Below are 13,997 nucleotides of genomic sequence, written 5' to 3' on the forward strand. Positions count from 1 at the left end.
ATGCAAACATAATATTGAGGAGCTCGGCCAGAATGCTTATATGCACTGAAATGTATGCGTTCTAAATTGAGAACTACGAGGGAGATGTATTAATCTGTCTAGTGGTGGGCTGTTCAAATAAATGGCTCTAACAGCCAGCTCATTCATGTGAACGTCAGGAGTCTCCTCTCCATACACCCGCAGCTGACGTACTGGTACTCTTCTTAGTGAGCGGGAGCCTAATGATTCAACTCACTAACGAGAGCCCGACTACCCACCAGTAGTCTACACCAGAATACTAGTGCTCTTTGCACCTAAACTGCCATGTGCCACATTTATTGAATGTTTTAGACCATTTTTTGTAAGTTTTCAGACTAGAAAAAAAAGAGGCATGCCCTTTATTAAAAAAAAAAAAAAAAAAAGAAAAAACCCTGATTGCTGCCTCAGTTCTGGAAACCAAAAAGATCTTTCTATAATATTAAGCTGTGAAAGCTAGTAAAATGAGATCTTCTCGGAAGACAATTAGTAGCTTGAACACACACACTCTACGTGATCATCTGCTTTTCGTGAATATTGCATGGTCATAACCTATATAGTTGACTCACGTCTTAGCCCATTTCTGATTCATTCCTAATAAAGGCGTTAACAGACTGCTTCATTTTAACTGAACGGAAAACACAGATGTAGGCAAACCATGTAGACAGGCCAGTTAAGCTACTTTAGGTGTCTGCTCACCACTGTTTTTTAATTTCCATTTTTCACTCCCCACCTTCAAAAATCAATAACTTTTTTTATTTTGGCCCATAAAGAGCTGTGTGACATTTTGTTTTCTGCATAACAAATTGCACTTCATAGTGATGGTATTGAATATTCCATGCAGTGAACTGGGAGGCGGGTCTACTGACATGTCTACTCTACTCTTTGGGTTGGAACGATCACAGGATACTAAATTTGTATAGGTTTTCTAATGTTTTCATACATTTACAAAAATGAAAACCTCCTGTACAAAAATAGTTTTTTGATTTTGCCATTTTCTGGCGCTAATAACTTTTTTTATACTTCAGTGTACAGAGCTGTGGGCGGAGTCATTTTGTGCGACTTGAGGTTTTCAATGCTACCATTTTTTAGGACTGTACGACCTTTTGATCACTTTTTATTGATTTTTTTTTTCAAAATGTGTCATTTTCGAATTTGGGCGCTATTTTCCATTATGGGGTTAAATGCTGTGAAAGAACATTATATTTTGATAGATTTCGGACGTGGCGATACTTAATGCGTTTGATTTTTACTGTTTAATTATATTTATATTGGTTCTAGGAAAATGGGGGTAATTTTTTTTACTTTTACTATTTTTCAGACCCCTAGGGTACTTTGACGAGAGCCTCGGTTCTTCGGAAGACATGAGGCTGTCATGGCAACCAATCGCTGCTTCCCAATGACATCACACCCATGCGTCGCCATCTGTTTGAAGCTCACGGCAGCTTACCGGATGTTACCGGTAAGTCTTTGCTGCAATATGCTGCGGAGAGGGCTCAGCCTGTGAGCCCTCCCCATGCACCCGCACCCCACGCGCACCATTTTATTACTGCGCAAGGGGTTAAGGGTGATGCCACACATGGCGTTTTTGGTCCGTTTTTAAAAATGTGTTTTAAGTTCGTTTAAAACACGTGCATTTTTAAAAAGCAACTGTTTTTACCGTTTTTCATGCGTTTGGCTGCTTTGAACTTCAAAGCAGCCAAACGCATGAAAAATGGTCCGTTTTTAAACGGACTGAAAATGCATGCTTTAAAACGGACCAAAACGCCAGGCTATTTTACCTCTTTTCATCAGCCCCATATGTGTGCACATACCCAAGAAAGGTTGGTCTTTTAAAAATCTTGTTATTGGACTTCAAGAAATTGACTGTAATTTACCAAAAATAGATGAAAATTCTGCCCACAATGGGTAATGTCTCTGTTACAGAAGGGATAACTGCTTATGGATTTCTTCAATAAGCAAGTTAGTAAATTAATATAAATGTAATATGAAGACTGAATTAAGGGTCAGTTTCCCACTTCAGCTGGACAGACCTGGCAGGACCATCACACCTCAAATTCCTGTGACACTCCTGTGGTTGCTTGGGGGGATGATACAAACTTAGCTGGGCAACCTAACAAACACCCTGATTGTTTATCATGTATATATAAGAATGTGTTTAAGTCTTTATATTTAATGGTAAAGGGTTTAAGTGTAGAGTTGTTAGTGTGTATTTATGTATAGGTATCTGATTATTGGGAGTGAGAATGCTCTTCTATTATAGCCAGATTGTACATTTATATGGCTATGTTTGTGTATCCCAGATATGATCTTGGAGGGAGCTGATCATTATCTCCCAGAAAAACAGTTCCTTTGTGTACCACACCCTAACAAACCAAGCCGGACTTGTTATAGTAACTGGGGGGGACAAGCCATAAAATAAAGATGACACAAGCCAACCGTCCTTATTCCATCAGAAATGTACAATCATCTAATTGTATGACCAATCAGGAGAGACCACATTATACTCTATGGTTAGAATGTGGATAAAAACAGGTCCAGTGGGTCATTAGGGGAGAGGACGGTGGCCAATAAGGAAGGAACACGTGTGTCCAGGAAAGAATGAACACCAGGAACTGGGCCACACAGCTGTATACAAGGAAGACCACTGGACGGTAGCCACGATCATATAATTAGAGCTAGAATATTGTGCACGTTATTTTAATGTTTTGTATGCCTCTATTGTTTAGTGTGGTTTGTCTATTTAATGTTGGGGTTTTTGTCTGTTATTCCAGTGTAACGCACGCCAGTTTTTAAACCTTACAAAGCGGTATAGAACCGGATTATGGATGACATAACTAATAAAAGTTGTTTCTTGGAGCTCATTGATGTGGTTCTGAATTCTGAAAAAACCCAATATAGCTGTAGATATCCATGTGTTCTAACATATGAATACAAAATTTCTTTATATATTGGGTAACAGTTTCACTAGTAGCCACAACGTGCTTTATTAAAAGGGTATCCTAAGGCAATGTCAATTGAAGCGAACCGATTGAAGAGAGACCATTCAAACGTAATGCAATGGGGGGGGGGGGGGGTGTTAACTTAGCCTGAAATTGGCAATAAGCACCCAGTGTTTTGCAGGTATACAATGCAAAACATTGGGTGCTTGTTGCCATGGCAATCTGTATCCTATTTTTCATGTTTCCATAGACTTTTAAAGGAAGCTGCAAACACTGCATATGAACAGCTCTGAGCTTTTTTTTTTTTTGTTTTACAGCCACCAAACGAATGTGTGGGAAAAAAACATTTTACACGTTGTGTACATAAAGGTTGAACCCCTTCCCGCAGTTACAGCACCTTGACATGGAATAACAGTCTGTTTACCCTATAGTGTATTGTCGTGACGATCAGCACCCTCCATGCAGGGCACGTAGGTGCCGATCGTTGCCATGGCAACCCCGAGGTCCGATAAGGACCCCAGAGCTGCCTTCAGTAGCAGCCTGTTAGGATCGTGCTGAGTGCTTATGTCAGCCTATGCAGAAAGTGATCAAAAAGTAACATTTACCCCACCATAATACCAAGAAAAAGTACAGCTTGTCCCACAAAAATAAGCTCTAAAACAGCATTGTAAACAAAAAAAATTATAAAATGTTATGCCCATTAAGACATGGTGTTGCAAAAGCAAGTGGATTTCTCTCAAAATGAGTTCTATATTCTGCAACAAGTTAACCATAAATAACCTATATAAATGGGGTATCACCGTAATCGTGATGACTCATAGAATAAAGATAACAAATTTATATGGAACAGTTAAAGTCCAGGGAAAAAAAATACTAGAAACAAGAATAAAAGACCTGTCTTTTTTTTTTTTTTTTCATTTCCATCTTTCACTTTAAAAATCTATACATTTTTTATTTTTCCATGTAAATAGCTCTATAATGGCATGTTTTCTGCGTAACAAAAAAAAACTTTAAATGAAAGAAAATGGTCTTGGAATTTGCGGCTTTCACTGTATGCCCAAAATGACATGTCTACTGTATTCTTCAGACATTTACAAAAATTAAAACCTCCTGTACAAAAAAAAAAAAGAAAAGTTTATTTTGCCATATTTGGCACTAAAAAACTATTTCTATACTTCGGTGTACAGAGCTGCGAGTCATTTTGTGCGATTTTTGATGACGTTTTCAATGCAATTTTTCAATTTTCAGGACTGTACGACTTTTTATAACTTTTTTATACTTTTCAAAATGACAAAGAAGTTCCATTTTCAATTTTGGGCGCTATTTTCCGTTACGAGGTTAAACACAACGAAAAACCGCTATTATATTTTGATAGATCGGACATTTTCGGAGGTGACGATTCCTAATGGGGCACATTTATTTACCCGGACCAGAGGAGATCCCAAAAGTGCATTGTCCGACGACAATGCACTGTGCCTCGATTCAAGGAGATCATGCGTCAGATATCCTGCAGGTCCACCGGAGTTCACCTTTTTCCTCCTGGTGTATGTAAGTGCATGGCTTGCGACAATTTTTAAGTTAAATCCCGCGCTCTGTCCGAATCAGTCAGATCGTCAGACGGCCCCCGATTTCTGTTGCATGAAAGCCGGGACTGAAGCACCAAAATCCGATCTCATGTGACACAAATCCCTTCTAAATCCCTGTCCTAGCTGCGCGATCCCCGAAAAACATCGGAAAACCCAACGGAAATACGGCCAACGGAACCTTAGTAAATAAGCCCCAATGTGTTTATGATTTTGACTATTTATATCAGTTCTAGGGAAAGGGGGAGATTAGAATTTTGAGGTTTTTAATTATTTTTTTAATTTTTAACTTTCACATCAGAATTCAGAACACTGCAGAAAACTAGACAACGGCCAAGTCACAAAACTACACACGTACCATAAAAAGTCACAAAAAAAAAATTATACACGTGTTGTATATTAACAGGCTTAAGGTATCTTTGTATGGTAATCTCCTGACAAGTATGGAGACGTCTGTAGTATGATCCCGGATCCGCTCTCACCCCATGCACCGAAGCATTTAATGATGGAGGATTCCATATAATTCTTAGGAATGTCATAGCTGAGCAAGGTTTGGGCATCTTCAGGGTGTTGATCCGGGTAGCCTTCATCAGTTTTCTGGGGTCAGGTGGTCGCCAGCTACATTTTACTTGAAGGGAAGGACATTTCCAAGAATGCCATGGAATCCCCAGTGCAGGGCTAGGGGTGAAAGCAGACGCCTCCATACTAGCAGGTCAGTGGAGTCATAAACATAGATGTGGAGACGCAGCACATTCCATAGACATGATGACAGCCGCTGCCCCGCCCCTCCAGCTGTCACTGCTTCCCCCGGTGACCATGACCTTCTGTGCCCACAGACTCACCGGGGACTCTCGTTCTCCCCCACAACCCCAACATCGGTGCTGCGGTTATTCACCATCTTAGCTATCGGTGGCTTCTCAGCTGTTGTTTGTTGAACGGAAATAACGTCACGAACGCCGCGCCTATGTGATCAGGCAGTGACCTCATGAAGCACATGCACGCCCCCTGCCTGTGCCGTGACGTCCTACAGGGCCGGGCTCTGCTGGCTTCCTGTGGGCGGAGCGCAAGCTGCCATATCTGGGGAATATGAGACGTTTGTAGGTCATGTTTCTGAGCCTATAAAACTAGTGGGAGAGGCCGGGTGCGCGCATGCGCATTGCACATACTGTAACCCATCCGTCGGGAGATGCGAAGAAGTTGATAGTTGATATAGTCAGGATCCCACCTATACTGCACAGAGGACCTTGGAAAATGGCAGTTAGACTTTTAAAGGTTGCTATGGGAACTGTAATTGTGATAGACTAGAACCTCTAGAACACCGGTGTTCGCATTCTCACCAGGGTCAACATAAAGCTCGTGGTATCTTCTCCATCTGTTTAGTAGATACATTTATACAGTGTAACCATTACAATCAGCCATTTCAGGGCAACCACAGAGCCGCCACAGTGCCACCCCCAGCAGTCACAGAACCCCGAGAGTGCCCACCACCAGCAGTCACAGAGCCGCCACAGTACCCACCCCCAGCAGTCACAGAGCCGCCACAGTACCCACCCCCAGCAGTCACAGAGCCGCTACAGTGCCCAACCCCAGCAGTCACAGAGCCGCCACACTGCCCACCCCCCAGCAGTCACAGAGCCGCCACAGTGCCCAACCCCAGCAGTCACAGAGCCGCCACAGTGCCACCCCCAGCAGTCACAGAGCCCTGAGAGTGCCCACCACCAGCTGCCACAGAGCTGCCACAGTGCCTTCCCTCCAGCAGTCACAGAGCCGCCACAGTGCCCACCCCCAGCAGTCACAGTACCCACCCCCAGCAGTCACAGAGCCGCCAAAGTGTCGTCCCCAGCAGTCACAGAGCCCCCACAGTGCCACCCCCGGTAGTCACAGAGCCGCCACAGTGCCCACCCCCCAGCAGTCACATAGCCGCCACAGTGCCCACCCCCCAGCAGTCACAGAGCTGACACAGTGCCCTCCCCCCAGCAGTCACAGAGCCACCACAGTGCCCACCCCCAGCAGTCACAGAGCCGCCACAGTACCCACCCTCAGCAGTCACAGAGCCGCCACAGTGTCCACCCCCAGCAGTCACAGAGCCGCCACAGTACCCACCCACAGCAGTCACAGAGCCGCCACAGTGTCCACCCCCGGCAGTCACAGAGCCCCCACAGTGCCACCCCCGGTAGCCACAGAGCCGACCACAGTGCCCACCCCAGGCAGTCACAGAGCCGACCACAGTGCCCATCCCAGCAGTCACAGAGCCGCCACAGTGCCCACCCCCCAGCAGTCACATAGCCGCCACAGTGCCCACCCCCCAGCAGTCACATAGCCGCCACAGTGCCCAGCCCCCCAGCAGTCACAGAGCTGCTACAGTGCCCTCCTCCCAGCAGTCACAGAGCCGCCACAGTGTCCACCCCCAGCAGTCACAGAGCCGCCACAGTACCCACCCCCAGCAGTCACAGACCCGCCACAGTGTTCAACCCACAGCAGTCACAGAGCCCCCACAGTGCCAACCCCGGTAGTTACAGAGCCGCCACAGTGCCCACCCCGGCAGTCACAGAGCTGCCACAGTGCCCATCCCAGCAGTCACAGAGCCGCCACAGTGTCCATCCCTAGCAGTCACAGAGCCACCACAGTGCCCATTCCAGCAGTCACAGAGCCGCCACTGTGCCCAACCCCAGCAGGTACAGAGCCGCCACAGTGCCCAACCCCAGCAGTTACAGAGCCCCCACAGTGCCCAACCCCAGCAGTCACAGAGCCCCCACAGAGCCCATCCCCAGCAGTCACAGAGCCCCCACAGTGCCACCCCCAGAAGTCACAGAGCCTGCACAGTGCCTCCCCCAGCATTCACAGAGCGTCCATAGTGAACACCCCTAGCAGTCACAGAACCGCCACAGTGCCCAGCAGTCACAGAGCCGCCACAGTGCCACCCCCAGAAGTCAGAGAACCACCACAGTGCCTCCCCCAGCATTCACAGAGTGTCCATAGTGCCCACCCCCAGCAGTCACAGAACCGCCACAGTGCCCACCCCCCAGCAGTCACAGAGCCGCCATAGTGCCCACCCCCCAGCAGTCACTGAGCCGCCACACTGCCCTCCCCCAGCAGTCACAGATCCGCCACAGTGCCCACCCCAGTAGTCACATAGCCGCCACAGTGTCCATCCCTAGCAGTCACAGAGCCGCCACAGTGCCCATTCCAGCAGTCACAGAGCCCCCACAGTGCCCATCCCCAGCAGTCACAGAGCCGCCACAGTGCCCAACCCCAGCAGTTACAGAGCCCTCACAGTGCCCAACCCCAGCAGTCACACAGCCCCCACAGAGCCCATCCCCAGCAGTCACAGAGCCTGCACAGTGCCACCCCCAGAAGTCACAGAGCCGCCACAGTGCCTCCCTCAGCATTCACAGAGCATCCATAGTGCCCATCCCTAGCAGTCACAAAGCCGCCACAGTGCCCATTCCAGCAGTCACAGAGCCCCCACAGTGCCCAACTCCAGCAGTCACAGAGCCGCCACAGTGCCCAACCCCAGCAGTTACAGAGCCCTCACAGTGCCCAACCCCACAAGTCACACAGCCCCCACAGAGCCCATCCCCAGCAGTCACAGAGCCCCCACAGTGCCACCCCCAGAAGTCAGAGAGCCACCACAGTGCCTCCCCCAGCATTCACAGAGTGTCCATAGTGCCCACCTCCAGCAGTCACAGAGCGCCACAGTGCCCACCCCCCAGCAGTCACAGAGCGCCACAGTGCCCACCCCCCAGCAGTCACAGAGCCGCCACAGTGCCCACCCCCCAGCAGTCACAGAGCCGCCACGCTGCCCTCCCCTCAGCAGTCACAGGACCGCCACAGTGCCCAGCATTCACAGAGTCGCCACAGCGCCACCCCCAGAAGTCAGAGAGCCACCACAGTGCCTTCCCCAGCATTCACAGAGTGTCCATAGTGCCCACCTCCAGCAGTCACAGAACGCCACAGTGCCCACCCCCCAGTAGTCACAGAGCCGCCACAGTGCCCATTCCAGCAGTCACAGAGCCCCCACAGTGCCCAACCCCAGCAGTCACAGAGCCGCCACAGTGCCCAACCCCAGCAGTCACACAGCCCCCACAGAGCCCATCCCCAGCAGTCACAGAGCCCCCACAGTGCCACCCCCAGAAGTCAGAGAGCCACCACATGGTCGGGTGTGCCGCGGGGAAAGTTCCCCAAACTATGGTGCCCCCTGTGTTTTGTTTCCCGGCAATGCGCAGCGATGCGCAGTCATGGCTTCTTACAATGAAGGAGACGTGTACAATAACACATGCAGGTTATTGTACACACGTTGTGTGTGTCTTTCCACCATTCCTGCCAGGATATCCCTTATGTGTTTATTGAAACAGGCCCAGGTTTCACACTGAGTGAGTAAAATAAATTTAGAATCTATATTATTAACTATATGTGTAATATGACTATTTTAGTGTCATTTTGTGCTATTTTGGTTGATGGTGTGCCCCAGGATTTTCTAAGTATGAAAAAGTGTGCCGCGGCTCAAAAAAGGTTGAAAATCACTGATATAAACGACAGGAGATGATAAGCATCTTCACCCGGACATTCAACCAAACGGTATTAAAAGAGCAATACATCCTCTGCCCACACGGGGACCCTGGAGAAATGCCCCGTTTACCACCCCCTAACACCAGCCCTGGCAGCAGAAATGTCATGTGACCAGGGTATTTTAGCCTCTTAACATTAGCAAACTGTAAACCAAGCATATATCACATGAAATCACAGCAGCCTGCATGGAGAGGAGTAGAAGTCCATGCAGGCATGCTGTGATTTTGTATGTCGTTAGATAAGTGCAATGGGTACAGTTTGCTATTGTTTAGAGGCTAAAGGACCTGTGATGATGTCACCTGGTCACATGCAAAAAAACACAGATGTATGCTATATGACCAAAAAATATGCAATTTTATTAGTTATTCAAAACACAACAAGAACAGACAATTAAAAACATCTAAAAGTGTGTACAAAGCACACAAATACAAATCAAGCAGAGCAACCCAGCATATGATAGTGTTGGTTGCTCTGCACACCACCAGCGCCCCCTACCTGCAGAGGAACCCCTTCTTCTGCATAAGTGTGAAACAATATATAGAGGTAGATAGGTAAAAAAACCAGTGCTTGTCCCTAAGCAAGAATGTATTTTGACTGAATAGTCAGATATTAGAAATATGGGGAGCAAAACCCCATGTAACTATAGAGTGGAGTGGGAACAAACCCAGGAACCAAACATGGTTTACCTGCAGTGATGACAAAGTCCTGTAGTAAGGAGCGGTAGGGGGGAAAGAAGGCTGGGGAAGAGAACCCACGCGTATCGCTAGTCGCCTAGCTTCCTCAGGGGTACTGGACTTGCTGTGTGATGCCCGTTTTATGGGGACGCGGATCTACGATGTCAGCGAGTTCGAGTCATGTGACTTCTGGCGGAAGTGGCATGTGCCGCGAGGGGAGGATTCCTCCCTCGTAACTATTATGTAATGGGAGTAAGTGTTCGTGCATGCGCCACACCGCACGATTAGGTAATCGTGCAAGTGCCTGTGTCGCGATGTATTAGGCAAAGGGAAAAGTTGGTAACTATCATGTCTGAATAGTAGTAAGTGTTTGCGCATGCGCCACACCACACGATTGGGTAATCGTGCAAGTGCCTGTGTTGCGATGTATTAGGCAAAGGGAAAAGTTGGTATTTACTAAAAATCTATGTGCATGTGCTTAACTAATACATACTTTTGGGCTAACTAGTAATTGTATTCATACAAATGAATAATCAACAATTCAAAATATCCTACAAGTGGCTAAACGTCAGATAGTTACTAGGGCTCTGTAGGAACCTGCCACTATCTGCATTTGTGAAAAAATTGCTGACAGGTGCCCATAGGTGTTACATAGGTGTTAGATTGTGAACGCTCACAGGCAGGTTCCTCCTTCCACTTGTCTCCTGATCAATGTAGATTTGTATTTTGTACTTGCATTTGTTCTTGTCTTAATGGAATGCATGTGAACCTCTTACTGATTGTCCAGCGCCAGGGAATTAATGGTGCTCTATAAATAACTAATAATAATAAGGGAAGTAATAATAAGGCTCTTTACATATTTCTTTCTCCCACAGGTGCAGTTTTCCCTCTTCATCCCACTCCCAGGTAGCCTGCTGGTCTTGCTGTCCTGGATACGCAGAATGTTCTCACTTTTTTTGCAGTTGATGTTCACGATCATCATTTAGGTCCAGGTGCTCTAGATTGTCCTAAAATGAGTCACTAGGTTCCTCACTAATGTATAGGGGAGATGGTTGGTACTGAATAATCAAGTCTGATACAGGTCTTTCAGGGTTTCTGGCCTTATTGCAACTTTAACTGCATTGAACATCCAGACCACTTCAGGTCCACATCATTGGTACTTAAATGGTTCAGTGCCAGATAACCTATCTAACCATCCTATCTAATCCAAAATTCCAAAATGGTACTTCAAAAAACAAGGCGTCAAACAATTCTTAAACTGTCTTCACAAGCGAGTTTGATCACTCAAACTAACGCATGTGCTTCCCCGAATGACCAACCTGAACGATGAGCAGACATGTTGAGTTCATTTCCATCTGCTCAGCATTCCTAGAAGCACACCCACTGGGAAACATTAACTAAAGTTCTTGTGCCAGTTTTCTGTCAGATTTTCATGTGAAAACTGCTTGCACATATGTGGTGTGGCACTTCTTAAATATAAGTGTCACATGCAATCCTTTTGCGTCGTTGTACCATTCTTCACGCACCACATATATTGTCACTGCAGGGGGGTTTCTGGTGCTCAGTCAGACCATGCAAAATTCGACACAAGTGTGTTGCATTTCCCATGATAAAGGTGCACCAAAAAAACTGTTTGCACTTTTTTTAGTAAATGTGGCCAGACTCACTGTCAAGGCAGCTTTTGAAGCATTTTATTCTAGATGAGTGTGTTAATTTTAGGACAAAATGAACATATTAGTGATTACATTTTAAAATTCCAATAAGAACTTTGGAGCATATTCTATAAAATAAATAAATGGGTTAAAAATCTGATTTATCGTGATTTAATAGGACTTTTTAAGCCCCTATTGAAATAAAATGGTCCCTAAGATAAGAAATTCAGAAATGCTAAAATTTGGAAATTTTCTTGAAAGTTTAAAAAGCTCTGCCCAATATGTAATCTTTCTGGCATCGTAATTGTCAGGCTCCAGGGGACCAACTGGACCACCCCGGACGATGACGTAAGCCGACACCTGGGACTGGAATCTAAGTGGCACCCGGTTTTCAGCAGAGCCTGCCCCAAAGCGGGTTAGACTTGTTGAGGCATTTTACCACCAGGTTGTTCCACAGGTGCAACTTTGTCCACGGTGGCAGCCAAGGCGAGGTACACAGACGTTAAGCAGAATTGTAGTCGGGGACAGGCAGAAGGTCAGGACAGGCAGCATGGATTCAGAGGCGGAGACGAAGCAACAGGTCAGGGCAGGCGGAACAGGATCAAATTCAAACACGGAACCGCGGTCACAACTGGAAATCACACTAATAACGCAGGGAATCAGGGAACAAGCTTTTTCAACAGCACTAGGCACGAAGATCCGGCAGGGTGTGCATGGAGATGCTGATTTATATAGAATTGTGGGAAATGGCCAGTGGCAATTAATGATGCGTTGGCACTCTAATCCTTTGAAGCCTGCGATACATGGTAGGAGTTCAGGATGCGCATGGTGGGAGGAAGGCGCAGTTTATAGGCCACTGGATTGATGTGCCTCACCACCTCGTAAGGACCCAGGAAACAAGGACGAAGTTTGGGATCTTTAGTCAGACATACCTGGAGGACAACTGGACTTTTTCACTTGGAGAGAAGATATGAGGAGGTCTGCGTTTCTTATCAGCCTGGAACTTGGTTCGAGCAGAATCCTATAGCAAGGAAAGGCGAGTCTGCGCCCAAATGGACTTTAGATCCTGTACAAATTCTCCAACTGCAGGAACATCCGAGGACACAGGTAAAGGAAGAGGAGGGTGTGGGTGCAGTCCATAATTGATAAAGAATGGAGCAGAGTCGGCACATCCTGAATCCAGAGAGTTATAAGAGAACTCCGCCCATGGCAACAGAGTGGACCAGTCATTTTGACAAGCAGAAACAAAATGGTGGTAATTGAAGCCCAGAGTCTGGTTAACTCTTTCCACTTGGCCATTAGACTGTGGGTGATAGGCGGAAGAAAGGTCCAATTTAACTTGAAGCTGTTTACACAGGGATCACCATTATCTAGAAACAAACTAAATCTCCCGTTCAGAAACGATGTTCTGGGGAAGTCCATGGAGCCGGAACATGTGATGGAAGAACAGGCTGGCAAGATGGGGAGCAGACGGCAGACCAGGCAGAGCAATAGAATGAGACATTTTGGAAAACCAGTCAGTAACCACCCAGATGACGGTATTGCCAGAGGAAGGCAGAAGGTCCGTGATGAAATACATAGCAAACGTGAGTCCAAGGGCAGCTGGGTATCGGCAACGGCTGAAGTAGACCAGCAGGTTTCAGATGAGACAGCTTAATTTGGGCACAGGAAGTGCAGGATCCCACAAAGTCCCGTACAATCTTGACCAGATCTGGCCACCAATACAAATGGGAAATGAGGGTGACAGAGTGCTGCACCCCAGGGTGCCCAGCCACACGTGAGCAATGTCCCCAAGTCAGAATCCTCTTCCGAAGAGCAGGTCGGACGTAGGTCTTGCCAGGAGGTAGCTGCAGGGGGTCCACTGGGGCGGCCACAACCTGTTGCTCCAGAGGGATGACATTTCCTAGGAGCCGGTTCTTCACCACTGACATCCGAAGCACGAGAGAGAGCATCAGCCTTGATGTTCTTTTCAGCAGGAAAAGGTAATTAAAACGGGAAAAGAAGAGAGACCAGCGAGCTTGTTGTGGATTGAATAGCTGAGCAGTCTGGGGATAGAGAAGATTCTTGTGATCTGTGTATATTCAGACCGGAAAATGAGCTCCCTACAGGAGATAACGGCACTTGTCTAAGGCAAGTTTAATCGCCAGCAGTTCGCGGTCCCCAATGGAGTAATTCCTCTCTGTGCAGGAGAAAGTCTTTGTAATTCACAAAGCCCAGAAATCTCTGTATTGCATGGAGTCCTACTGGGCGTGGACATTGAAGAACTGCAGACAACTTGGCAGGATCCATCTGTAGGCCCGGTCGTCTCCTTCGCGGATAACGATGAGGGTGTAGGTGGTTGTAGCTGATCTTAATGGTAACCTTGTTAAGACTACGATAGTCTATACATAGAAGGAGTGACCCATCCTTTTTGGTCACAAAGTAAATGCCTGCACCAGCCGGAGAAGAGGATTTACATATGAACCCCTCCTGTAGGTTCTCTTTGATGTAGTCTGACATTAATGCGGTTTTGGGCACAGAGAGTAGGTACACCCAACCCAGAGGAGGAGATGTACCCGGCAG

General features: G+C 47.0%; 1 protein-coding gene across 2 annotated transcripts in view; it reads right to left on the reverse strand.

Moving 5' to 3' along the window:
• R3HDM4 (R3H domain containing 4) overlaps positions 1-5,777 on the reverse strand; it is a 38,002-nt gene extending 32,225 nt beyond the window's left edge. Inside the window, exons 1-2 of one of the 2 annotated variants that reach the window (XM_072111313.1) lie at positions 5,707-5,777; positions 5,383-5,617 (exon numbers count right to left, since the gene is read on the reverse strand). In XM_072111313.1, coding sequence (XP_071967414.1) covers positions 5,383-5,438 — 56 coding nt within the window. In that variant the 5' untranslated portion in view covers positions 5,439-5,617; positions 5,707-5,777. Of the gene's footprint in view, positions 1-5,382; positions 5,653-5,706 lie in introns of those variants that run through there. The other variant, XM_072111323.1, reaches the window with a different exon arrangement.
• Between the last annotated feature and the right edge of the window lie 8,220 nt (positions 5,778-13,997).

Source organism: Engystomops pustulosus, chromosome 1 (genome assembly GCF_040894005.1).
Source record: "Engystomops pustulosus chromosome 1, aEngPut4.maternal, whole genome shotgun sequence".
NCBI classification, from domain to species: domain Eukaryota; kingdom Metazoa; phylum Chordata; class Amphibia; order Anura; family Leptodactylidae; genus Engystomops; species Engystomops pustulosus.